The sequence below is a fragment of the Geotrypetes seraphini genome, chromosome 12 (assembly GCF_902459505.1).
Source record: "Geotrypetes seraphini chromosome 12, aGeoSer1.1, whole genome shotgun sequence".
Lineage (NCBI taxonomy): Eukaryota > Metazoa > Chordata > Amphibia > Gymnophiona > Dermophiidae > Geotrypetes > Geotrypetes seraphini.
In genome coordinates, this window is record NC_047095.1 from 102156689 (window position 1) to 102184103 (window position 27415).

The 27415-nt window shown below is 41.8% G+C and overlaps 1 protein-coding gene across 1 annotated transcript in view; it reads left to right on the forward strand.

Annotated features, from left to right (window-relative positions):
- Window positions 1-9669: 9669 nt before the first annotated feature.
- Window positions 9670-27415, forward strand: part of LOC117346193 (vomeronasal type-2 receptor 26-like) — a 57892-nt gene continuing 40146 nt past the window's right edge. The window contains exon 1 of the mRNA XM_033915596.1: window positions 9670-9795. Within this exon, the coding sequence (XP_033771487.1) occupies window positions 9670-9795 (126 nt within the window). The remainder of the gene's footprint in view (window positions 9796-27415) is intronic.

A 27415-nucleotide genomic window follows, 5' to 3' on the forward strand; every position in this document is an offset into this window, starting at 1 on the left:
TCGATGGAAGATGTGGACTGGCAGGATGTTCAGATCTTCTCGCTCAGCTGGTGTGCTTCAATCTATGTTCATCCTTCTACATAGAACTCACTTGACTCCAGTAAATCTCAGGAGGGAATGCTAATGCATATGATTTATGAATGCTCACACCTCTCTGTCTACTGGAGTAATGTCTGGGAAACCATCTCTTCTATTCTTGATATACAAGAACCCATAAATCTGCGTATTATTATATTGGGACATCATGGTCTCCGCCATTCATTGCCTGAACATAATGCTAGATTGCTTCACATCCTGCAAAGTATGCTATTAACCCCTGCTCTGCAAAGGAAGACCCTTGGACTATAAACATACATTTTTTCTTCTTTGGAGTGAGTGCAAATGTGGTTTTTTGTGGATATTTGTGCATTTGCTTAGGTTTGTATGGTGAGCAAGGAACATTGACGTCATAAGCTCAAAGGTGTGAAAAATAATAAAACATACAAATTTCACTAATGTAAAGTTACCAGTAAGTTTTATTGGTTTTTTTCTCCAATCATGGCACACCAAAAGAATACAGCATAAATACATTAGCCATTACATTAGTGGGAGATCGTTATAGTTGCCAAAATGCTGGCTTTCTGATAACGAGCTCACCTCAGGATCTCATGACCCTCTATTATATACTTTTGGCTCATTGTGACATCATCAGTCTCTCAACCAATAAAGATCAACAAAGGAAGTGTTTAAAATTAGACAAAGAAATTCCTCTACGGTTAAAAGTTAGACAAAGTTTCAGAAAATTACTTTTGATTTCTGAATATACATTAACATGTTATAACATATTCAAGAGAATCTACAATTATTAACAGGGTGCTGAAAATTGGTCAGCTTGCTTGTCAGCTAAGTTTCATCCACACACAGTGCTGAAAAGTTGTCAGCCTGAAGGAGGGGCTGCCTTCCCCTGAGCTGACAGTCTCATACACAGTGTCTGACTCTAATTTTTTCCAGATGTTGCTTTAGGATTTCTTTAGGTTGCAAATATATATCATATGTTTTTTCAAAACCTATTCTTTTGTTCAATACAGTCACACAGTGGCGTACCTAGGGTATGTGGCACCCGGGGCCCATAATTTTTTGACACCCCCCATGTAAAAAAATGTTTTTTTGTAATAACCATGAAACTGAATAAATGGTCATAATAGAAACAGGCAGTGAAAATTTTCTTTTATTGAACCTCATATATGTAACCATTATTCCAAACATACCATAACATAACATAAATTATGTCTGAATTGTCATGACATCAGAAGTACATATGGAGTAGTTGCAGATGAGGCTTGGGACAGTTCTGATTGTGTTAGTTCAGTTTTATGTGTTTTTTGAATAGAAGGGTTTTGATTTCTTTTTTGAAGGTTTTGTAGTTTGTGGTCGAGGTCAATAGGTTGTAGAGTTAGGGGTCGAGTGTTGTAGCTCGAATGGCTAGGAGGTTGTCGAACTGTTTTTTTTTCTTTTGACGTTTTTGGTTGGAGGGTGTGTGAATGGTGCGTGAGTTCTCCTATGTCTGGTTGAGGTGGATTGAATTATTTAGCTGAAGAAATTAGTTACCCCCCCATTCCACACACATTAATTCTCTTCCATTTTTGTTCCCATTATAAAAAACACTGATAAGTTCTCAGAAAAAAAATACATTAAAATAAGAAGTGAAAACAAAGGCCCCTACAGATGAGAACATAACATAAGAATAGCCTAACTGGGTCAGACCAATGGTCCATCATGCCCAGTAACCAATTCTCATGGAAGCCAATCCAGGTCACTAGTACCTGGTCAAAATCCAAAGAGTAGCAACATTCCATGCTACCGATCCAGGGCAAGCAGATGTTTCCCCCATGTCTTAATAACAGACTATGGACTTTTCCTCCAGGAATTTGTCCAAATCTTTCTTAAAACCAGCTAAGCTATCTGCTTTTACTATAACTTCTGGCCACTTCATTTTTAAGCTGAGATCTTTCCTTCCAAACAGAGACTTTGCTAGATGTCAAATACAGCACAAGGTAACTTCACACGGACTTAGCTGTGCAGGAAATGTGAATCTCCTCATACACCCACCATATAGTGCAAAAATGTGCAAAGGTCTGTTTTTTTCTTTCGATCACTACATAGACTAATGCCACACAAGCAGCGCTGTTACAAACATATTTTGTAGGTCAGTGCTAAGGTTAACAAAGTTTCCTTCCTTGGACCAGAAGGAGATACTGACAAACCACTGGAAGAGATCCCAAAACAACTACCCAGGAACAACACCCAAAGACCCACTCAGTGTGTGAACCAGTTGAGTGGAGTGGACTAACTGGGGGGTGGAAATGGGCCCGGAGTTTGCTCAGCAGAATTTCCCAGATCACCTCTTCCTCTCAACACATTGATACGCTGCCGCCACCACCACTAGGAACACCTCACCGGGTAGGCCAGCAATGCTATAAACTTTATAAAACACATTATTATATTTTCTTATAAAGCACATATTTTAACTGAACTCTCTGACATCCTCAGCCTTTCCATTCACAAAAATAGAAGGAAGAAAAGTTCCCATTTCCTGCTGTCTCATGTCCCCGGCCTATACAATATTTTTCTTCTGCAGAGTGCAGACCCTTCAAAAATCTGACCAAATCCTCATTTCACTTGCATTATAAAGTACTGAGGATGCCATCTCTCCCCAATCCCAGGTCCTAAAGCCTAAGACAGTAGCGCAAACTAGTGCTGCCAGATTCAGGAAAAAAAATTTCGATTCAATTCAGCTTATTGAATTGATTTATCGATTCGATTTTCCTGCCCAATTGGGTGTTTTTTTTCAAACATCCTGGTGGGTTTATTTTATAGCTTTTTCACCCCCCTTTGGCTTCTCCTAACCACACTGGCGCTGTGGTGTAAATAAAATAAAGAAACAAAAAGGACTTTTCCTCTCTCTAATAAATCCTAGCTCACGTTTGCGGTCTAACACCAGCTCTGGCAGGATACACATTTCAAATCTGACATATTGTAATCACAAAACAGAAAATAAAATTAGTTTTTTGTCTGGTTATTTTTGTTGTCTGGTTATTTTTCAAATCTTGTTGGTCCAAGGCTCTGGTTGTCTTCTGATAACTTGCTTGCCAGGGTCTCCTTCTTTCTTCTTTCTCCGTGCTAACCATCCATCTGCCATCTCTGTCCTCCCCTTCCGTTTCCCTTCCCTCCCCCGGATGTATGGCATCTTTCCTTTTTTTGTCTCCCTCCACAGATCCACCTTTTCTTAACTACACTTTCATCCAGCAGCTCTCCCTCCTTCCCCACCACCCCAGGGTCCACCATTTCTCCCTTTCTTTTCCCAACTACCCTCCTAACAAGTATCTCTATCCCCCCCTCCACACCATCCCTTGTGTCCAACTTCTCTCCCTTTCTGTTCCTTCCCTCCCTAAAACCCATGTCCATCATCTCTCTCTCTCTCCTCTATTTTCAGACCCATTATTTCTTCCCACCCAAAGTCCGGCATATGCACGTCTCTTTGAACCCCTCCTCCTTTCCTCCGTGTACTTCTACACCAGGGCCCCCCCATCTCCTGAAGGCCTGTCCCCCCTTAAAGGTCTGCATCCCACCCCTGAAGGCCTGTCCCCCCCTTGAAGGCCTGCCTGCCTGCTCCCCCTGAAGGCCTGCACCCCCCTAAAGGCCTGCACCCCCCGAAGGCCTGTCCCCCCCCTTGAAGGCCTGCCTGCCTGTTCCACTTGAAGGCCTGCCCCCCTTGAAGGCCTGCACCCCCCCCGAAGGCCTACACCCCCCCAAAGGTCTACACCCCCCTCAAAGGCCTGTCCCCCCTTGAAGGCCTGCACCCCCCTGAAGGCCTGCACCCCCTCTTGAAGGCCTGCCTGCCTGTTCCCCTTGAAGGCCTGCCCCCCCGAAGGCCTGCCCCCCTGAAGGCCTGTACCCCCCCTGAAGGCCTACACCCCCCTGGAAGGCCTGTCCCCCCTTGAAGGCCTGTGCCCTCCCTGGAAGGCCTGTCCCCCCCTAAGGCCTGCACACCCCCCAACGGCCTGTCACCCCCCCAAGGCCTGCCTGTCCCCCCCCGAAGGCCTGCACCCCCCCGAAGGCCTGTCCCCCCCTTGAACGCCTGCCTGCCTGTCCCCCCTTGAAGGCCTGTGCCCTCCCTGGAAGGCCTGTCCCCCCCTAAGGCCTGTCACCCCCCCTGAAGGTCTGCCTGTCCCCCTTGAAGGCCTGTCCCCCCCCCAAAGGCCTGCACCCCCCGAAGGCCTGTCCCCCTCTTGAAGGCCTGTGCCCTCCCTGGAAGGCCTGTCCCCCCTAAGGCCTGCAACCCCCTCCGACGGCCTGTCACCCCCCCACGAAGGCCTGCATGTCCCCCTTGAAGGCCTGTCTCCCCCCCTTCCACAAGGTCTGCTTGCTTGCCCCACCCTGAAGGCCTGATGCCCCCCCCACTACCTCGAAGGACCGCTCGGCCCCACCACCACGAAGCACTGCTTATTCCCCCGGCCTCCCCGCTTCATTTCCCTGGGGAAACAGCCTGCAGCAAGATCGCGCGATGCCAGCGATCTTTGCTTGCTTCGGCTGTTTCCTCTACCGCGGTCCCGCCCCTCCTCTGACGTCAGAGGAGGGGCGCGACCGTGGCGGAGGAAACAGCCAAAAAAGGCAAAGATCGCTGGCATCACGATCTTACTGTAGGCTGTTTCCAGATGCGACACCCGGCGCAGGGGGGGGAGAACCGGACCAGGTGCACCCCTTCAGGGCTTGGCACCCGGGGTGGACTGTCCCCCATGCCCCCCCCCTTGGTACGCCACTGCAGTCACACAATCATATTTACTTCATTCATATTTGCTTGGCCAAGCATTCCATACATAATTTTCATTCATAACTATATTTAATTCCTGTTATATCTTAGTTTGGGACACATTATCTTCCTAACCAGTCTAAAGCACATGTGGTATTAATTAACACCACGACGCTGAGAACAAAGACTTGGAAAACAAAATGGATTCCAAAGACTGAGAAGATATAGAAAAGACAGAGAACCAAAATGGATTCCATGTAACCCTGGTTTCCTTCATGATCTGGCCCAACAGCAAAGTACATAAAAAATATTATTATATTTTCCCTTATATTAATCTGTAGTGTGTTTTTCTGGCTTTAGCTACATTTATATTTAGATTTTTATTCACCAATTTGCCGTACGCTTCTATTGGGCGTGGCCTTAACTAACACATATGCTTGTATCTAACTAGAAGTACTCAGAATCATACGAAAAACAGGCACTTTTGTAGAAAAACTCCACAAAAATACTGCACTATCCTGTTCTGATATCCATTCCATTACCGTCCCATAAACATCACCCCCTACTGTCCACGAGCCACTACTCCTCAATGGACATTTGTTTAGGGATATGTGAGATTAATTCTATGAAAGGTATAGGAATATCTATTGCATTTATAGAGATTTTTAATATACAGTAGGTTCCTTTTTCCAACCTGAGCACAGGTGTCCAGTCGAAATCCCTAACCACATACACAATATCTTTGATTAGTGTCATCATACTGATCTCTACACATTTCAGCCAGATTAATAATGTTTGTCTCTCTGTTAATATTAGGTTAGCTTTAAAAATAAAAACAGCAAACTATATTTAATGTTAAATATCTAGAACTAGAGCAGAAGTCCCTTGAGGGTAAACTGTAAGGAAAAGACACTATAAAGCTACTGGATCTTTAGTGGGAGAATTAAACTCAAACTCAGCAACAGGCTTCTATGACCCTCTCTCCTTCTCATTAATTTGATTTCTACTTCTTTGGTTATAGACCTACTTCCAGTGTGAAAAGTTGACCACATTTTTGTTTTACTTTAGTGATTTAAAAATACATTTGTGTGGGATCACAGAGAACCCTGCATCATCGTCTGCCAGTCTAATAAATTAAGTACAGTCACAGCAAGTTTTCATTAAACTATTTCACAATTTTGAAGATGCAAGCTCTTTCAATTTGGATTTTCTTAACACCTTTTCATGTTCTATGGAAATTCACAGACTGTTCATATATTTTACTTTTTGAGCATTTGCAACTACCTGGATACTACATGAATGGGGATATCACAATTGGGGGAATAGTAAGTGTATTATTTTTGGATCTAACTGAACTACCATCCTTCACAAATCCCCCTAAGTTGAGTCGATCTGCAAAGTAAGTAACACTGTTTAGCAGATTCATATTAGGGTTATGTTGTGAAATGTATTGTTCTATTGGATAGTAACAAATGTACATATTTTCCCTTCTACTTCCCCACATCCCTAAGATTAGCACACAGAACTATATGCATCACACAACTGTCACTCACCCTGCCTCATCCAATAAAAATGCATGTAGTGGGACAAGAGGTGGACCTTGTTTTCTTATTGTCAGGAATAATTATAAATTTAAGTTCCTAAAACTTTGGTGGCCAAGGAGTAGGATAAGGGAAGGTTATGAAATTGATATGGGATGTCAGGATAAAGCTGCTGATCAGGTTATTAAGAGGCATTATCTGAATATAATCTCTGAATATCTTTGTAGTGCTCTCTGCATTGTGTGGGTGGTGCCAGGGTGTCCTGAGTTACCAAGATTAGTTGTCAGGATAATACATGATGTTACCACTATCAGATAAGTCCAATCTTGACAGCTTTATCTGGATGTTCAAAATCAATGAGTAGAGAAGAAAGAGATGTATCAACAGAGACTTTATTCCAATGGGAAAAAAACTGATGCAACATGGCCAGTATTTCGGCATCTAAGTGCCTTCCTCGGGAGTCACAAATGTTGATATATAGTATCATAGTAGATGACGGCAGATAAAGACCCGAATGGTCCATCCAGTCTGCCCAACCTGATTCAATTTAAATTTTTTTTTTTTTTTTTTTTCTTCTTAGCTATTTCTGGGCGAGAATCCAAAGCTTTACCCGGTACTGTGCTTGGATTCCAACTGCCGAAATCTCTGTTAAGACTTACTCCAGCCCATCTACACCCTCCCAGCCATTGAAGCCCTCCCCTGCCCATCCTCCACCAAACAGACACAGACCGTGCAAGTCTGCCCAGTAACTGGTCTAGTTCAATCTTTAATATTATTTTCTGATTCTAAATCTTCTGTGTTCATCCCACGCTTCTTTGAACTCAGTCACAGTTTTACTCTCCACCACCTCTCTCGGGAGCGCATTCCAGGCATCCACCACCCTCTCCGAAAAGTAGAATTTCCTAACATTGCCCCTGAATCTACCACCCCTCAACCTCAAATTATGTCCTCTGGTTTTACCATTTTCCTTTCTCTGGAAAAGATTTTGTTCTACGTTAATACCCTTTAAGTATTTGAACGTCTGAATCATATCTCCCCTGTCTCTCCTTTCCTCTAGGGTATACATATTCAGGGCTTCCAGTCTCTCCTCATACGTCTTCTGGCGCAAGCCTCCTATCATTTTCGTCGCCCTCCTCTGGACCACCTCAAGTCTTCTTACGTCTTTCGCCAGATACGGTCTCCAAAACTGAACACAATACTCCAAGTGGGGCCTCACCAATGACCTGTACAGGGGCATCAACACCTTCTTCCTTCTACTGACTACACCTCTCTTTATACAGCCCAGAATCCTTCTGGCAGCAGCCACTGCCTTGTCACACTGTTTTTTCGCCTTTAGATCTTCGGACACTATCACCCCAAGGTCCCTCTCCCCGTCCGTGCATATCAGCTTCTCTCCTCCCAGCATATACGGTTCCTTCCTATTATTAATCCCCAAATGCATTACTCTGCATTTCTTTGCATTGAATTTTAGTTGCCAGGCACTAGACCATTCCTCTAACTTTTGCAGATCCTTTTTCATATTTTCCACTCCCTCTTCGGTGTCTACTCTGTTACAAATCTTGGTATCATCTGCAAAAAGGCACACTTTCCTTCTAACCCTTCAGCAATGTCACTTACATACATATTGAACAGGATTGGCCCCAGCACCGAACCCTGAGGGACTCCACTAGTCACCTTTCCTTCCTTCGAGCGACTTCCATTAACCACCACCCTCTGGCGTCTGTCCGACAGCCAGTTTCTGACCCAGTTCACCACTTTGGGTCCTAACTTCAGCCCTTCATGTTTGTTCAACAGCCTCCTATGAGGAACTGTATCAAAGGCTTTGCTGAAATCCAAGTAAATTACATCTAGCATATGTCCTCGATCCAGCTCTCTGGTCACCCAATCAAAAAATTCAATCAGGTTCGTTTGGCACGATTTACCTTTTGTAAAGCCATGTTGCCTCGGATCCTGTAACCCATTAGATTCAAGGAAATACACTATCCTTTCTTTCAGCAATACTTCCATTATTTTTCCAACAACTGAAGTGAGGCTCACCGGCCTGTAGTTTCCTGCTTCATCCCTGTGACCACTTTTATGAATAGGAACCACATCCGCTCTCCTCCAATCCCCAGGAATCACTCCTGTCTCCAGAGATTTGTTGAACAAGTCTTTAATAGGACTCGCCAGAACCTCTCTGAGTTCCCTTAGTATCCTGGGATGGATCCCGTCTGGTCCCATCGCTTTGTCCACCTTCAGTTTTTCAAGTTGCTCATAAACAACCTCCTCCGTGAACGGTGCAGAATCTACTCCATTTTCTCGTGTAACTTTGCCGGACAATCTCGGTCCTTCTCCAGGATTTTCTTCTGTGAACACAGAACAGAAGTATTTGTTTAGCACATTTGCTTTCTCCTCATCTGGAAAAATTTTTATCTCCCTTTTTTACATTTTTAGCCATTTGTTCTTCCGCCTGTGCCTTCGCCAAACGTATTTCTCTCTTGGCTTCTTTCAGTTTCACCCTGTAGTCCTTTCTGCTCTCCTCTTCTTGGGTTTTTTTATATTTCATGAACGCCAACTCTTTCGCCTTTATTTTCTCAGCCACTAGGTTGGAGAACCATATCGGCTTCCTTTTTCTCTTGTTTTTATTGATTTTCTTCACATTTCTTCACATTTTTATCGCTCCTTTCAGCTTAGACCACTGTCTTTCCACTTCTCTTATGTCCTCCCATCCTAACAGCTCTTTCTTCAGGTACTTTCCCATTGCATTAAAGTCCGTACGTTTGAAATATATAATGCTGTTTCATATAATTGTTCACAAATCCCAATCATTGTAGTACTAACCTTTAATGATGAAGCCTTTCTAGTCTGCATAGAGCAAGCATACACTAAGGAAGAAGAGGAGCAACAAACAATGGTGTGTGGAAGAAGTTTTAATTAGGAAGAGGGGATGTTGGTTGGGCTGAGAACTTTCCAGCAGCCCCTCATAGTGATACTTGTTTTTTTTACTTGTGATGATAAAGAGTTAAGTAACTTTTCTAGATTCATGGGGAAGAGCACTAGAAATTAAACATGGAATTTTTGATTCTCAGGCTGCTGCACTAACCATTAGGCTACTCTTTTACTCCAATCCATGTTCATGCCTCTAAATCATTTGTTAGTGCTTACTTTATATTATCTGACACTAAATCTCATTACAGTTTTAGGGAATTAAACTACTACAACTTTCTGGCCTTTGTATCTGCAGTGAAGGAAATTAACAAGTCAGATCTCTTACCAAACATCACTCTGGGGCTTCACCTTTATGACTCCCACAATCATCCACTCATAGCACTCAGGGTTTTCATGAATATCTTAACAGGAATGGACAAAGCAATCATTAATTACAACTGTAAAAAATCTGGCACACTTGCTGCTATCATTGAAGTTGTTTCTGCTGAGGAATCAAAGCTAATATCCAATATGCTCAGGATATTCCACTACCCACAAGTAAGACTTCTCCATTTTATTTTCTACTCTTGACTATAATTATTTTCTAAATAAATGTGAATTCATATTCTTATCAACAAATACTTAAATGTAATAAACTGCAAAAAGAAAAATATGACAATTGAAAAATACATTTTCAGTAGTTCCATCAGATTGTAAAGTCAAGTTTTCATGGAGCAAACCATGAATTTGTACAGAACATACCTTCTTAATTTCTGTTTAAATACTGGTTTCTCTTTTATTTATTTCAAATATTTTTTATTATTAAAAATATAAGGGTCTGGTGAAAAGTTCTCAGCCCAACCAACAAACTTGGAGCAATCTCCATTGATGGTTATACACTTAAACCAAGGATTTTCCACGCAATTTGTTCCATATTTTTCTTACAGAATGAAAAAGTGGAAAATAATTGGACTAATTGTATTACCCTCTATGGAGACTGCCCCGCTGGGCTGAGATCTTTTCAGCAGCAAAAAAACTAATTCTACTGTTTCAACACAATAATCTTGATGACAGGAAAAGTGTGCTTATCTCAAATTTTCTGATGTATTAAAATAGCCCAATGTTGTTTATGACATTATCTATGTAATATACACCATCAAGCCACAAAGGCATATAATAAACTTCAAAGTGCCTAATTTCTAAACAATCTTTTTTCTTCAGATAATACATTTGTAAGTACCTCTATGGTCTTCAGTTCCAGCCAACCACCAGCCAAATTATTTGAAGGCTTGTTTCTATTTCTGGCTTTTGTTCATCATCAGACCTTAGTTTTTTTAAGTGTTTGTGCTCTATGTTTTATGTTTTGTGCATATCAATAAGCTTTTCTTATACAACTTTAAAACGTATGTACTTAGCTTTAGCTATTTCTTCATTCTTTTTTTGAACCTCGGGAAGGACCTTAAGGTTCAACAAGTTTTGCCCAAAGGCTTTTTCAAGAATGGGTCCCCCCCTTTTTATTTTGCTCCACAGCATCCCAACGTGTGTTCTGACACAAAATAAGATAAGTGTGGGCTGTTGAAAATTTGAGATAAGCACACTTAGGGGTCCTTTTACAACGGTGCGCTAAGTGTTTTATTACACACACCGGATTAGCGCGCTAGCCAAAAATCTACCGCCTGCTCAAAAGGAGGTGGTAGCAGCTAGTGCACGCGGCAATTTAGTTCACGCTATTCCGTGCATTAAGGCACTAGCGCACCTTTGTAAAAGGACCCCTTAAATCTTTATTAATTTATTGGAAACATTGACTTTTAAAGAAGTATTGTCAGTAAATAATAAAGGACATACCATTGGAGAGGTTTTTCAGGATCGATGATATAAACGAGGAACTGTTTAAGTCTTGACTCTATATTGCAATTTTACATGAATCAAATAGATTTCTGAGATCCTTTTCCTCTCATCAAGGCATATTGTGTGAAATTTGTTTTTTGGTGTCTGAAGTTTCAGTTTATTCCACATAAGAATAGTTTTACTGGATCAGGCCAATGGCCCATCTAGACCAGTATTCCACCTTCACGGAGGTAAATCCAAGTCACAAGTACCTGGCAAATACCCAAATAGTAGCAGCATTCCATGCCACTGATCCAGGGCAAGCAGTTGCTTCTCCCATGTCTGTCTCAACACCATCTAGTATTGTAGTAATAATAATAACTTTATTTTTGTATACCGCAAATACCACAAAATAGTTCAGAGCGGTTCACAATGCAAGAGACTGTACATATACAGCGAAGATACAGAGAATTATCACAATATGCAGCGAAGATACAGCGAATCAATTATCACAATGACAGGGACAAAGCAGTTCAGAGCGGTTCACAATGCAATAGACTATACATATACAGCGAAGATATAGAGATTCAATTGTGACGATGCAAGGGACTGTACATATACAATTAAGATATAGAATCAGTTGAACAGGTCTAATGGTCATCAGTTTCAATTACAGGAGAGTATTGAGAGAAGAAGGAGAAGCTGAGGGAAAGGGGGTAATAGGATTGAGGGATCGGGAAGGGAGAGACCGGGGAAGGAAGAGAGGTGGATAAAGTTTGGGGAAATTGGCCGGAAGGGCAGGGGTTAGAAAAATTTATCAAAGATTTGAGCAATTTTCTGAAGGATTGGTAAGATGGGGCAGATGAGATGAGGGAGGTCAGGCAGTCATTCCATCTGCCAGCTTGGAAAGATAGAGTTTTGTCGAGGAATTTCCTGTAGATGCATCCCTTTGGGGATGGGTAGGCAAACAGATAGATCTTGCGTATGCGGTTGGTACCTGGGAACGCAAAGTGGTGTGCTAGGTATATCGGGGATGAGCCAGTTAAGGTTTTGAAGCAGAGGCAGGCGAATTTGAAGATGACCCTGGCTTCTATTGGTAGCCAGTGGAGTTTTCTGTAGAAAGAGCTAATATGATCAGACTTTTTGAGGTCAGAGGCGGACGGCGGTGTTTTGAATGAGTCTTAGACGTTTAATGGTTTTCTTGTAGGAGCCCAAGTATATGATGTTGCAGTAATCCAAGGTGCTTAAGACTAGGGATTGGACCAGCAGTCTGAAGGAGGGGAAGTAGTGTTTGATGGTATGGAGTTTCCAGAGAGTGTGAAAGCATTTTTTGACCTGGGCATTGGTGTGGTCTTCGAAAGTTATGCAGTGATCTAGGATGACTCCAAGAATTTTGATGGTGGGATTGATTGGGTAAGTAGCTCCGTTGAGTTGCAGGGTGGTGGTCATTAATTTGTGGTTGGGACTTGCAAGGAAGAATTTAGTTTTTTCTGGATTCAGTTTAAGTTTGAACCGAGTAGTCCAGTGTTTGACCATGGTGAGTACAGATGAGATGCGTTGTTCTATTTCTTGTGTAATGAGGAGATGGGGATGACGATTGAAATGTCATCTGCATAAATGTAGGATTTCAGATTTCTGTCCGATAGCATGTGTCCTAGTGAAGCCATGTAAATATTGAACAGGGAAGGAGATAGGGGGGAGCCTTGGGGAACTCCACAGGTGTGAGAGAAGGTTCCCTCATTGTGTACTTGGTAAGTGCGGTTTTTTAGGAAGCCTGTGAGCCAAGTTAGTACCTGTCCTGAGATGCCCATAGAGTCGAGGCAGCTAAGCAGAATGTCATGGTCTACAAGGTCGAATGCGCTGCTGAGGTCAAACTGGAGTAGCAGGGCACTATTTCCCAGGGAGAATAGTTGGAGGAGGTAATCGGTTAGTGATGCTAGGACGGTTTCAGTGCTGTAGTTAGTGCGGAATCCTGACTGGGAGTCATGAAGGATGTTAAACTTCTCTAGGTATGACATGAGGTCATGATTGACAAGACCTTCCATAATTTTGAGGAAGAGGGGTATGTTGACAATGGGTCTGTAGTTGGTGGCTGAGGAGAGTGGTTCTTTGGGGTTTTTGATAATTGGAGATACAAGGATGTGACCGAGTTCCAGCGGGAAGTAGCCGGTGGACAAGCAGAGAGTGATCCAGTTGAAGAGCTCAGCTTTGAAGGGGGGGGCTGTTTTCATGATGGAAGGAGGACAGTTATCTAGTAGGATTTGGAGTATTTAGTGTATAGCTTGAGAAATAGGTTCCAATCTGGGTTTTTGAAGTGATTCCAGGTCATGTCAGTGGTTGAACCTTCATTTTCTAGGGTGGGTAGATAGATTGAAGGACTAGTGCTTGTTGTTGCAAGAGATGTTTTTAGGTTATGGATTTTTTTGGCGAAATGGTCAGCTAGGTTTGACGGGGAAGGCGGAAGATCTGTGGGGGAATTTTTTCGTGAATCGATGTCAAATAAGGAGTTGACAAGCCTGAAGAGTTTATGACTGTTCAGGGATGGGGTTTTGATTGATTGGGAGTAATATTTGGAGCGTTTTTCTTTGATACTTTTTTTGTACTCAATAACTTTTATGCGCCAGGAGTATCTTTCAGAGTCTGCGCCTGATTTGCACCAAATTCTTTCTAGTTTGCATACATCTCGTTTCAGAGCTAGAAGGTCGGCGTCATACCAGTTGGCCGATGAGCGGTGCTTTTTTCTGCAGGGTTTCAGTGAAGCAATATCGTTTAGGAACTGGTTGCTGAAGTTGTTCCAGCCTGGGATGAAGTTGGGGTCTGGATCTGGGATGGAAGTAGGGTGATAGTGGGACCAGAATTCTTCTGGGTTTAGTTGACCTCTAGTCCATATTGTTTTTTCTTTGTGGATAGTTCTTGGTTGCCTATGGATTTGTTTTTTTGAGCCAGTGTAATTGAAAGTTGCATCGGAAGTGATCTGACCAAGAGGTGGTAGTCCAGGTTTCGTCTTTAAAGCTTATGTTAAGATTGGTAGGGGTATTGGAAAGGAATGAGATCAGGTCTAAGTGGTATCCTTTAGCATGGGTTTTTGTTGGGGGTGGGTTAGAGAATCCTAGGGATGTGAGGAAGGAGAGAAGATCTGCGACGTTGGAATTCTCTGCATGCTCCAGGTGTAGATTTACATCGCCTGCGAGAAGGGAGTGGGTGCCAGTGGCGGAATTTGTGAGGAGGAATTTGTAGAGATCTTCTTTAGCTTGGTTCCATTTGTTAGGGGGGGTATAGAATATTGTAATGGTCAGATTATCTTTACAGTCTGCTTTGGATATTTTGCAAGAGAGGATTTCCAGGTCCTTGGTCAGTTTGGAGTCTAGAATTTGGAATTGGAAGTGGTCTCGAAGGATTATAGCTAGGCCGCCTCCTCTCCTGGAGTTCCTTGATAGTGGAATGATTTTGTAGTTTATAGGAAGTAGGTCTCCTATGATAGGGTCCTGGTCAGAGATTAGCCAACTTTCGGTTAAGAGCAGGATGTCAAGGTGGGTTTCTTGTAGCCATTCTTTGATCAGTTGGGCTTTGTTTCTAACCGAGCAAATGTTCAGATAGGCACCAGAAATAGTGTGGTGTTCCAGAGGAATAATGGACTCTGTGATTGGTAGGTTTTTTAGGAGTCGGTTTCTTTTGTGGGTTGGTTTGGAGGAGTGTCGTGAGGCATTGACCACAGAGATTGGGAAGGGACCAGATTCCTTATAGTCATGGAGGATGCGGGAGGGGAGGAGTGGTTTGCCTAGTTTGGTGATTCTGTTCTAGGTGAGGTAGGTAGGGATGGGCTCAAAAGCAAAGGTTCTGGTGATCCAGTTCCTTGAGCTAAGTAGGTAGAGAAGGAGGAGGGTTATAAGTTTTCCTGTGAAGTTGGACATGTTGATCCTTACTGGAATGGTGAGAGAGAAGGGCGTGGTGGTGTGTTGATTTGAAGAAGATTTTGGGGAGTTGAGGGAGGTTGGTTTTGCAAAGGACTGGTGGGAGAGAATTGGCTTGGTAGAGGATAGTACTGGTAAATAGTAAGTTTGTCAAGTGAGACAGTGTATGTGGTGTCCAGGGTGGTTGTGGCATGCAATTAATATGACATGCAAGAGGATAGAGTCATGCTGCTAGGTCAGATAGTCATGCAGATACTTAACTGCTGAATTGGTCCGAGTTGCTGGAGATTGTCGTCTGCCAGAGGCTCCCTTATCCGCTGGGAATCTTGAAGAGTCGGTCTGTACAGTCGTTTCGCTCCCGACGGGGGTTGGGGGAGGTGCAGGGTCACTCGCCTGGCCCAGCAATGAGAAGGTAGCTGGGGTAGCTGGGGCTGAGGAGGGAGTCGGTGTCGGTGCAAGGCAGACAGTCCTTGCCTGAAGAGGCAGGCAGTCCTGGCAGTTAAGGGGCTAGGCAGCTGCAGTGGCTCCCTCTGCGGTTCTGCTGCAGAAATTTAAGTTCTCTCGACGGTCACAAGTTAGGCTGGTGGTTGAGAGGTCGGTCAGATGGTTTACCTGAAAGGCCTTTGTCGGTGCGCCGAATGGCTGCACGACGTTGGCGCTGTAGTGTCTCAAGTCGGGTCCCCCGCTGGTTCGGGAGAGGGGCGGAGCAGGGCTCCCACGCTTCCTTCTCCTCGTGCGGCCTCTGTGTCTCCTGCAGCCGCAGGTATCGGTGAGAGGGATTGTATGAAATGGTTGCGCGCCGTTAGCATTGCAGTGTCTCAAGTCGGGTCTCCTGCTGGTTCGGGAGAGGGGTGGAGCAAGGCTCCCATGCTTCCTTCTCCTCGTGCAGTCTCTGTGTCTCCTGCAGCCACAGATATCAGTGAGAGGGCTTGTATGAAATGGCTGCGCGCCGTTAGTGCTGCAGTGTCTCAAGTCGGGTCCCCCGCTGGTTCGGAAGAGGGGCGGAGCAGGGCTCCCACGCTTCCTTCTCCTCGTGCGGCCTCTTTGTCTCCTACAGCCGCAGGTATCGGTGAGAGGGCTCCCTCCTCTTAGCTTTTCCTGAGGGTTTTACGAACTTTCATATTGTAAAATTGATACAACAAAGATACTAATAATACAAAGTATCAGTGTAAAAAAATACACAAAAATTGTATACATACTGTAGACCATCATATAAATCCAAAGATTCAGCATCCACTATAGAACCAACAATATAAACTGTATAAAACAAGGGAAAAATTATAGATTGCAGTAACACTTTGATGGTTTTCTTTTTAATTTGTGGCTTGCAAAGGAATTTATTTCTTCACACTTCTTTTTGTTCTTGTCTCTGGTCAGGCTCTTATATGTTTTCCTCTTGTTTTATACAGTTCATATTTTTAGTTCAAATTTTGAGGTTTCATGTAATTAAGAGGGTCATTTTTAAACAGTCATTTTAGTGTGTGTAAGAATTGTGCAATGCTCTCACTTTCCTATGTAGCTTGATCTTAAATATTTATTGGGCTAAATATAGCATGCATTATCACACAGTGTGGGAGCTATTCTCCCATCTTTCTTAAACAAAAAGGTATGGGTTGACACAGCAGACAATAATGTTACCTGGAATGGCTGGATCATGGCTACACAAGGTACTTCTGGCAACATTCCAGAAACTATGCAGATTAAACAAACTTTCTACTTTACTGGGATGAATCCCCAATTTTAGCTAACTCCCTGCTAAGTGACCCTTGGGGAAAGTGATATACAAGGGGGGCTCCGCCCCCCTTGAACCCCCCGACCTGATAATTATGTCATACCCAATGAATTCTCTGGGCATGTGTTCAAATATCCCAGGTGGGTTGTTCCACCATATGTATTTGTTTATCCTCCTGTGTAAAGCTGGCATTCTCTGTATTGCATTCTCAAAGGTGTACCATTCTGATGCATAACAATTGCTTGTAATAAAAAGCCTTTTGGCAACAAACTCTGTGTATCCCCCCTTTATTGGAACTTGGTGTGGGTATCTATCCATTATTCTCAATAATTCATCATATTTAATCCACCCATAAAAGTCATCCATTATCACACTCTCCTGTCCCACATAACCATCCCACCACTCCCCCCTAGGTTTATAATAAACACCACCCCCTGGACATCGGGAAAAGGAAACATGCCAAAACCTTAACCACCACCTTAAACTTTAAAAAGGGTAAATACGATTGCATGAGAGCCATGGTAACAAAACGACTCGAGAAGATGGTGGACAAACTTGAAACAGTAGATCAGGCATGGTGCCTATTGAAAAATACTATTGCAGAAGCACAAGATCTCTACATTCCGAGGATTTCTAAAGATCGGAGAACTAAAGGCAAAGGAGAACCGGCATGGCTTACCATACAGGTGAAGGAAGCCATAAAAGAAAAGAAGGACTCTTTCAAAATATGGAAATGCACGAAGACAACCGAAGCCTGGAACAAACATAAAGATGAGCAGAAGAAATGTCACAAAGCGGTGAGGGATGCAAAACAGGACTATGAGGAAAAAATAGCCCGGGAGGCCAAAAACTTCAAGCCCTTTTTTAGATACGTGAAGGGGAAAAAACCTGCAAAAGAGGCAGTGGGACCCCTGGACGACAAGGGAATAAAAGGGTACATCAAGGAAGATAAACAAATCGCAGACAAACTAAATTCCTTCTTTGCCTCCGTCTTTACGAAGGAGGACACCTCAACAATACCTGAAGCGGAGAAACTGTTTACAGGAGAAATAGAGGACAGCCTCACCACAGTTGAAGTGAACTTGGATCAGATATACTACCAGATCGACAAACTTAAAAGTGACAAATCCCCTGGACCGGATGAAATTCACCCGAGAGTCTTGAAGGAATTGAAGGTTGAAATCGGAGAGTTATTGCAAAAACTTGCAAACCTGTCAATCAGAACTGGACAGATACCAGACGACTGGAAGAAAGCAAACGTCACACCAATTTTCAAAAAAGGATCGAGAGGAGAACCGGGCAACTATAGACCTGTGAGTCTTACGTCTGTCCCCGGCAAGATGATTGAATCACTGATCAAGGATAGCATAGTTCAGCACTTGGACACACACGACTTGATGAAACCCAGTCAACATGGATTCAGGAAAGGGAAATCGTGTTTGACGAATTTACTCCAATTCTTTGAGACCGTGAACGAGCAAATTGATAGTGGAAAGCCGGTGGACATAATATACTTGGATTTCCAGAAAGCGTTCAACAAAGTTCCACACGAAAGACTTCTCAGGAAACTACAAAGCCATGGCATAGAGGGAGATATACAAAGATGGATAGGCAAATGGCTGGAAAACCGAAAGCAGAGAGTGGGCATAAATGGGAAGTTCTCTGACTGGGAGAAAGTGACTAGTGGTGTACCCCAGGGCTCGGTACTTGGGCCGATCCTTTTTAATATTTATATCAATGACTTGGAAAACGGAACATCCAGTGAGATCATCAAGTTTGCAGACGACACAAAACTCTGCCGGGCAATCAGATCGCAGGAGGAACTCCAGAGCGATTTGTGTCGGTTAGAAAAATGGGCGGAGAAATGGCAAATGAGGTTCAACGTGGAGAAATGCAAGGTAATGCATTTAGGCAGTAAAAATAAGGAATACGAGTACAAAATGACAGGTGCAACTCTGGGAAAAAGTGAACAAGAAAGAGACCTGGGTGTACTGATAGATAGGACCCTGAAGCCGTCGGCACAATGCGCGGCAGCGGCAAAGAAGGCAAATAGAATGTTGGGCATGATAAAGAAAAGAATCTCGAGTAGATCGGAGAAAGTAATAATGCCGCTTTATAGGGCAATGGTCAGACCTCACTTGGAATACTGCGTCCAACATTGGTCTCCCTACCTAAAGAAGGATATAAAACTGCTGGAGAGGGTGCAGAGACGAGCAACTAAACTAGTGAAGGGTATGGAGAAACTGGTATATGAGGATCGACTTAAAACACTGGGATTGTTCTCCCTTGAGAAAAGGAGACTGCGGGGGGATATGATCAAGACCTTCAAAATACTGAAAGGAATCGACAAAATAGAGCAGAGAAGATTATTTACATTGTCCAATTTGACACGGACAAGAGGACATGAAATGAAGCTAAGGGGGGACAAGTTCAGGACTAATGTCAGGAAGTTCTGCTTCACACAGAGAGTGGTGGACATCTGGAATACTCTCCCAGGGGAGATTATTGCGGAATCGACAGTCCCAGGCTTCAAAAGCAAACTAGATGCATATCTCCTTGAGAAAGGCATATAAAGATATGGTGGCTATAAAATAAATGAAAAAACAAAATTGGTCCACAATCTATATTCAAATTCAAATATAATTTTGAATTTCCATGTGTTGTTTAAAGAAAAGGATTGAAAGGGACAAAGTCAATCTGGTATTAATGGTTTAGGAACCACCTATGTAGAGAAAAATCTCTAAACTAGAATGTCATTTCTCCCATGGACATTCAGTATGAGCCGTGGAACGGCCGCCCGGAATATCTGGAAGGCTCAGGTAGTGACCTTGCGATGACTAGCATCAACCAGATTATTAGTCTGGATAAGAATCACTGCCTCATACATCATGGTTAGTCCATAATGCGGGAGAAAGAGATTTTAGTTATAAAAAATTTAAAGTGTAAAACTAATTACTTGAGAATCGGTGAATAAAAACACCAAACTGTCCCTAACAATCCTTACTCCTGAAAGTAAAGCCACAAAAATCACAAAATCTCCCAAAGCTGGTGTAATAAAGTGTTAATGGCTGAAATTGCCTAAATTCCCATAAGGTGTTTGTGTTTATATCTTGATAAAGTGCCTATGCTGATTCGACGGACAAAAAGAGATACTACAAAGTGTCAAAAAAACCAAAAACTAAGAAAGTTAAATTGTGTGAAAAACAAGTGAAAAAAGAGTCCAAGTGTGAAAAATCATAAACTCTGAGACAAAAACAGTACTTGATTAATAAAAAGTACTTAGCTTGAAATGCTAAAAGGAAAAAATGTCCGATATAAATCTCCACTCAACGAAGCTCCGTTTCGTTGCCTTCATCAGGAGCGGGGATCCGGAGTCGAAGAAAAGCGACAGACTGAAGATAAAGCTGTCAGCTACTTAGGCGATGGAGAGACATTAGAGCCATCAACCTCTCTTGATGAGGAGCAGTTCCAAATGATACCGTCTCCTCTCGACACAGTAATGTTAAAAATGGCGCCTTGGGAGATTGACGCCGCGGGAGTCCAGTTTAGGCCACGCCCCCCTGTTAGCAAAATGACGTCAACAAATCGATGACCTTGAAAAAGAATGTGTGTGTACTCATACATTTAAATGGTAAAGCATTTATCTACATTTTCATTGAGTCCTGTGGGAGGGAAAGATTTTAACTGAAAAATCCAATAATTCTCACGTTGAAGTAAGTATGTATTTTTGTCCCCGTTGAAATTGTAAGGAATTTGTTCCAATATGCCCCATTGTAGTTGGGAAAAATCATGATGGTAGGTTTGATTGTGAAGAACCATGGGGGCAGTGTGTTTATTTGTATTGAGACAACTCCGGTGTTCAATCAAACGTGTTCTTACTTTGCGGGTAGTGCAACCTACATAAATTAATCCGCACGGACAAGAAATAACATACACTACAAATTGAGAGTTACAAGAGGTAGTGGATCTCAAAGGATAAATTTGGTTAGTACTGGGATGAACCCAATTGTCACCTGACATCGACGTGCTGCATACTGAACATTTTCCACAAGGGGAATGATATCCTTTTTCACGGGGGCAAAAAGGTTTTCTTTGAAAGTCTGAAGAAACTAAATGTTCAGATAAGTTTTTTCCCCGGGTAAAAGCAATACAGGGATGGTCTTGAAACACCGAATGAAGTTGTAAAACATGCCAGTGGGCCCTGATGCTTGCAGCTATCTGAGAGGACTGGGTGGAATGAGATAAAACACAAATATGATTAGAGGGATTATCTCTGGTAGTTCCTGCCAACATTAAATCTCGGTTGGCGTGCCATGCTCTAAGGAAGGCTTTACGTAGAACATTATTAGGATACCCTCTAGCTGAAAATTTGTTGTGTAAAATCTGTGCTTCTCTTTTGAAATCTTCATCAGAAGTGCATATCCGTCTTGCCCGTAGGAACTGTCCAATAGGAATAGCAGCCTTAAGACGTTTTGGGTGGCAACTTGAAAAAGAGAGGAAATTATTTCTTTCGGTAACTTTGTGGTGAACCTTAGTGAATAAAAGTCCGTCTTCCAAAAAAACGTTGGTATCTAAAAAAGTCATGGAATGTTTGTGGTGGGACATAGTAAATTTCAGGTAACACGTGAGAGAATTGAGCCCGTTGACAAAGGAGAGCAATTGTTCTTCAGATCCCTTCCAGATGAAAAAAATGTCATCTATATATCGCATCCATCCTATCACTTGCTGGAAAAGAACATTTGTATATACATAATCCTCTTCAAATTTTTTCATCTGGAAGGGATCTGAAGAACAATTGCTCTCCTTTGTCAACGGGCTCAATTCTCTCACGTGTTACCTGAAATTTACTATGTCCCACCACAAACATTCCATGACTTTTTTAGATACCAACGTTTTTTTGGAAGACGGACTTTTATTCACTAAGGTTCACCACAAAGTTACCGAAAGAAATAATTTCCTCTCTTTTTCAAGTTGCCACCCAAAACGTCTTAAGGCTGCTATTCCTATTGGACAGTTCCTACGGGCAAGACGGATATGCACTTCTGATGAAGATTTCAAAAGAGAAGCACAGATTTTACACAACAAATTTTCAGCTAGAGGGTATCCTAATAATGTTCTACGTAAAGCCTTCCTTAGAGCATGGCACGCCAACCGAGATTTAATGTTGGCAGGAACTACCAGAGATAATCCCTCTAATCATATTTGTGTTTTATCTCATTCCACCCAGTCCTCTCAGATAGCTGCAAGCATCAGGGCCCACTGGCATGTTTTACAACTTCATTCGGTGTTTCAAGACCATCCCTGTATTGCTTTTACCCGGGGAAAAAACTTATCTGAACATTTAGTTTCTTCAGACTTTCAAAGAAAACCTTTTTGCCCCCGTGAAAAAGGATATCATTCCCCTTGTGGAAAATGTTCAGTATGCAGCACGTCGATGTCAGGTGACAATTGGGTTCATCCCAGTACTAACCAAATTTATCCTTTGAGATCCACTACCTCTTGTAACTCTCAATTTGTAGTGTATGTTATTTCTTGTCCGTGCGGATTAATTTATGTAGGTTGCACTACCCGCAAAGTAAGAACACGTTTGATTGAACACCGGAGTTGTCTCAATACAAATAAACACACTGCCCCCATGGTTCTTCACAATCAAACCTACCATCATGATTTTTCCCAACTACAATGGGGCATATTGGAACAAATTCCTTACAATTTCAACGGGGACAAAAATACATACTTACTTCAACGTGAGAATTATTGGATTTTTCAGTTAAAATCTTTCCCTCCCACAGGACTCAATGAAAATGTAGATAAATGCTTTACCATTTAAATGTATGAGTACACACACATTCTTTTTCAAGGTCATCGATTTGTTGACGTCATTTTGCTAACAGGGGGGCGTGGCCTAAACTGGATTCCCGCGGCGTCAATCTCCCAAGGCGCCATTTTTAACATTACTGTGTCGAGAGGAGACGGTATCATTTGGAACTGCTCCTCATCAAGAGAGGTTGATGGCTCTAATGTCTCTCCATCGCCTAAGTAGCTGTCAGCTTTATCTTCAGTCTGTCGCTTTTCTTCGACTCCGGATCCCCGCTCCTGATGAAGGCAACGAAACGGAGCTTCGTTGAGTGGAGATTTATATCGGACATTTTTTCCTTTTAGCATTTCAAGCTAAGTACTTTTTATTAATCAAGTACTGTTTTTGTCTCAGAGTTTATGATTTTTCACACTTGGACTCTTTTTTCACTTGTTTTTCACACAATTTAACTTTCTTAGTTTTTGGTTTTTTTGACACTTTGTAGTATCTCTTTTTGTCCGTCGAATCAGCATAGGCACTTTATCAAGATATAAACACAAACACCTTATGGGAATTTAGGCAATTTCAGCCATTAACACTTTATTACACCAGCTTTGGGAGATTTTGTGATTTTTGTGGCTTTACTTTCAGGAGTAAGGATTGTTAGGGACAGTTTGGTGTTTTTATTCACCGATTCTCAAGTAATTAGTTTTACACTTTAAATTTTTTATAACTAAAATCTCTTTCTCCCGCATTATGGACTAACCATGATGTATGAGGCAGTGATTCTTATCCAGACTAATAATCTGGTTGATGCTAGTCATCGCAAGGTCACTACCTGAGCCTTCCAGATATTCCGGGCGGCCGTTCCACGGCTCATACTGAATGTCCATGGGAGAAATGACATTCTAGTTTAGAGATTTTTCTCTACATAGGTGGTTCCTAAACCATTAATACCAGATTGACTTTGTCCCTTTCAATCCTTTTCTTTAAACAACACATGGAAATTCAAAATTATATTTGAATTTGAATATAGATTGTGGACCAATTTTGTTTTTTCATATATTTTGGACCTTATTGGCCACAAAGTCCTTTAGGGGTTTTTAATGGTTGGCTATAAAATAAACCAGGTGTATACCTGGCGGGGCCTCCGCGTGTGCGGATCGCCGGACTTGATGGACCGAAGGTCTGATCCGGAGATGGCGCTTCTTATGTTCTTATGTTCATTATAAAGTGCTCACAGTCAAGGCACATGTATGATATTTTCAATGCATTCCATACGTTGCCATCATCTCAATTATGGATAAAGGACTCAGATTCTTTAAATGACACCTAGATCAAAGGTGCCTAGAAAATATGTCATCTACCACAAGCCAATCAAATCTAGGCACCTTTTCTTCAATTGGGCTTAGCGGCACCTAAATTTGAGTTAGGTTCCTTTAAGTGCCTAAATATAGGCATTTGTAAAATAAGCCAGGGTTTTTCTGAGGTATAAATATAGGTGCTTAGCATTCCCAAACTCAAACCACACCTATTCTCCACTCATAGCCATGATTACTTTTCAGTTAGGCCTTGCTAGTCATGAAGTGGGTTCATTCTGCTGCCCTTCAACATCTCTCCTTTCTTCTTTCTCCTTATACCTCCCAGAGAACTCTTTCTCAGACAAGCTGCTTTTAGCTGTACCCTTCTCCTCCACTGCCAATTCCAGACTTTGTTCCTTTCATCTAGCTGACCCCTTTTCCTGAAATAAATTACCTGAGTTTGTTTATCAAGCCCCTCCCTTCCCTTGTTTAAAAGCAGACTGAAACCCCACCTTTTTGATATTGCCTTCAATCCTTAACGCTACTCCTCTGCCCTCCAACCCAGCCTGCTGATTATCCATTCCCCTTAACTGTCTCCATGACATCCTGTTTGTCTGTCTTGTCTGTTTAGATTGTAAGCTCTTTCGAGCAAGGTCTGTCTTCTTTCTAATTCTATACAATGCTGCATGTGTCTGATAGTGCTATAGAAATAATTGTCTAGATAATGGTAATATTGCCTGCTACCTAGTCCTTGGTAGGCTGAAAAGAGTATGAATCATTGAACACAGTTTATATCTTCCATAAAAGTGACTGTAAAGCATCTCATCTTGTGATGCATTTTGCAAGCAGTGTTATTTGTGAAAAAATAATGCCAGAATTGTTTATGTTCCTTTAGAATATTAGGCCATTCCCTTCAATCAGCCTCTACTCCCCCAGAACACTCTTGAAATCACATCCCAGAATCCCTATCCTTAAAGTAATCTACTCCTAACACCTAAGATCCTACAAAGGGGTTCTCTAGGGTCTAGCATATGTGGTAGAATAATCACATCTGCTCCTGCCCTGATAGGTTCCAGGTTCAACATGGTACCAGTTCACCCACCAAGTAGCATTTCTTTGAAGTTGTAAAGAAGCATCCAAACTTTCAGATAGATTTCAACAAAGTTCCTCATGAGAGATTCCAGAGAAAATTATGAAAGAGTCATAGGATAGGAATCATTGTTCTGTTGTGGATTAGGACTTGGTTATTGGGCTAAAAAAATAGAAGGTAAGATTAAATTTTTCTCAATGAAGGAGGGTGAATAGTAGAGTACTGCAGGGATCTGTACTGGGACTAATGACATTTGACATATTTAGATCTTGCTATTCAAGAAATACACAGAGATATAAACTATTGTTCCCTTCCTTTAAAGGAATCAAATCAGCTGGGAAACTTAGTTAATCTTTCACTTACAAACTGGTAGAAATTTGGAACGGACTTTCTGACTCTGTCAGATTAATAGGTCAGCTACAACAATTTTGTAAAGTCCTAAAAGCTTTGTTATTTATACAATACCTGAATGGTCTACCTAAAGAACCAATGAACTGATAAATTCTCCAATATTTACTTTTTCTTATGCCCTTCTTTCATATTTAATCTGGTCTCTACTTGTAAACTTGAGCTCTGTTGGGTGATGACTCGGTATATAAATCAAAGACTAGATTAGATTAGATTAAAGTGGTTAGGGCTCTTCATCTTGGAAAATAGATGGTTGAGGGGATATACTGTATGATTGAGGTCTACAAAATCCTGAGTGATGTAGAGCAACTAAAAGTTAATCAATATTTTACACTATTAACAGAGAAATGGTGTGGCAGCCATGTTAGTCCACTCTTCAAGGTAAATAAAATAAAAAAACATAAAGGAAAATATACCTTTTTTGTTGGACTAGCAATGTAGTTTATGATTAACTTTTCAAGAAGAGAAAGGCACATATCCTTGTGGTGTGTCAAGCTGTAAACTGTGCAAGCACATCTCAATGGATACCATGGTAATATATATGGGAACAACATTCAATATAAGGAGATCTTTCACATGCTCTTCTTCCAATGTAGTATATATCATTCAATGCAAAAAGTGCAAAGAAGGGATCCACATTGGTGAAAAAGGGCAAATGCTAAAGACTAGGCTCATCTTAGACAGAAATCATATTAAAAATTACAATCCCAATCAGGATGTCACCTCCGTTGGATAGCACTTTAGAAAAACTGACCACTGCCCCAATGATTTTATAAAGTGGATAATAAAAGGAAATTTTAAGACAATCCAAGACTTTTGAAATCAAAATGATAAAATACTTTGATATCCACCATACAGGATTCTACAACGACCTTGGCTTTCTCTCCGACTACAAAGAAATTCAAACTGATTTGTCTGCTCTTTGGGGCAAATTCTGTGAAGGACATCTGAAATTTAGGCATCCTTAGGCATTGGGGTGCTGAGCAGCATGCGATTCTGTAATTGGATGTCTAAATTGAAGCCACTCCCATGTCACACCTATGCCACACTCATGCCTAACTTTTAGGCATTGCTTTTTAGGCATTGCTATTTTATGAATCACACACAGCCTTTGGACATCTAAGTACCAATTATTGCTTTTAAAATTGTTAATTGGGCTTATTATCTAATTTGATTGAACACCTAAGTGGCTGGATGTTCACATTATGTATGTCTAACTTTACAGAATTTGCCCCTTTGTCTCCACTGCATACAATGCAGGTATGATAGGAGAGATAGGAAGAAAACCAGGAGAGGAAATATAGTTTCTTTCAAAGAATAGTTAAGCTCTGGATCTTGCTGCCAGTAGATGTGGTAACAGTGGTTAATGTAGATGGATTAAAAAAAAGTATAAACAAACAAGTTTTTAGAGAAAAGTCCAACGTCTGCTATTGAGACAACCCTGTACCAAACATAGCTGTAATTTTTCAACTATTGCATCCACAATCCTTATAAGATCCTCAGCAGCACCACTTAGGGCTCAATTTATCTCATTGTCCTAAGTTTTATATGTCAAATCATCATTGGATCTGGTTTTAATCATATTTAAAGCTTGACTTTTGTTTTTACTTAATACATTTGTATAATTTTTTAAGCTAGATTGAGACAACCCTGGCATCCATTGTATGGAATGTTGCAATTATTTGGGTTTCTGTCATGTAGTTATCACCTGGATAGGCCACTGTGGAAGCAGGAAACTGGACTAGATGGGCCATTGGTCTGACCCTCTATGGGTATTCTTATGTGCTTATGTTCTTGCTTGTACTACTGATAAGTTCAAGCTGCCAAAAGTGGACTATTTACTTTTTACCCTCAATTGGTGTGAATAACATGAAGAAAAACCTGGCGAAGTTTGAAAAAGGTCTGAAATTTGGCAGCTAAAATTGAATGCTAAGAAATGCAAGGAAATGCAAGGAAATACTTTTTTATAGAAAGGGTGGTAGATGCATGGAACAGTCTTCAAGAAGATTGATGATGATTACAAGTTGTGTTATCGACTTCCACATTAAATTAAAATGCAGTAAGGAGATATGTTATAGCAGCTTAGGGCTCCTTTTACTAAAGTGTGCTAGC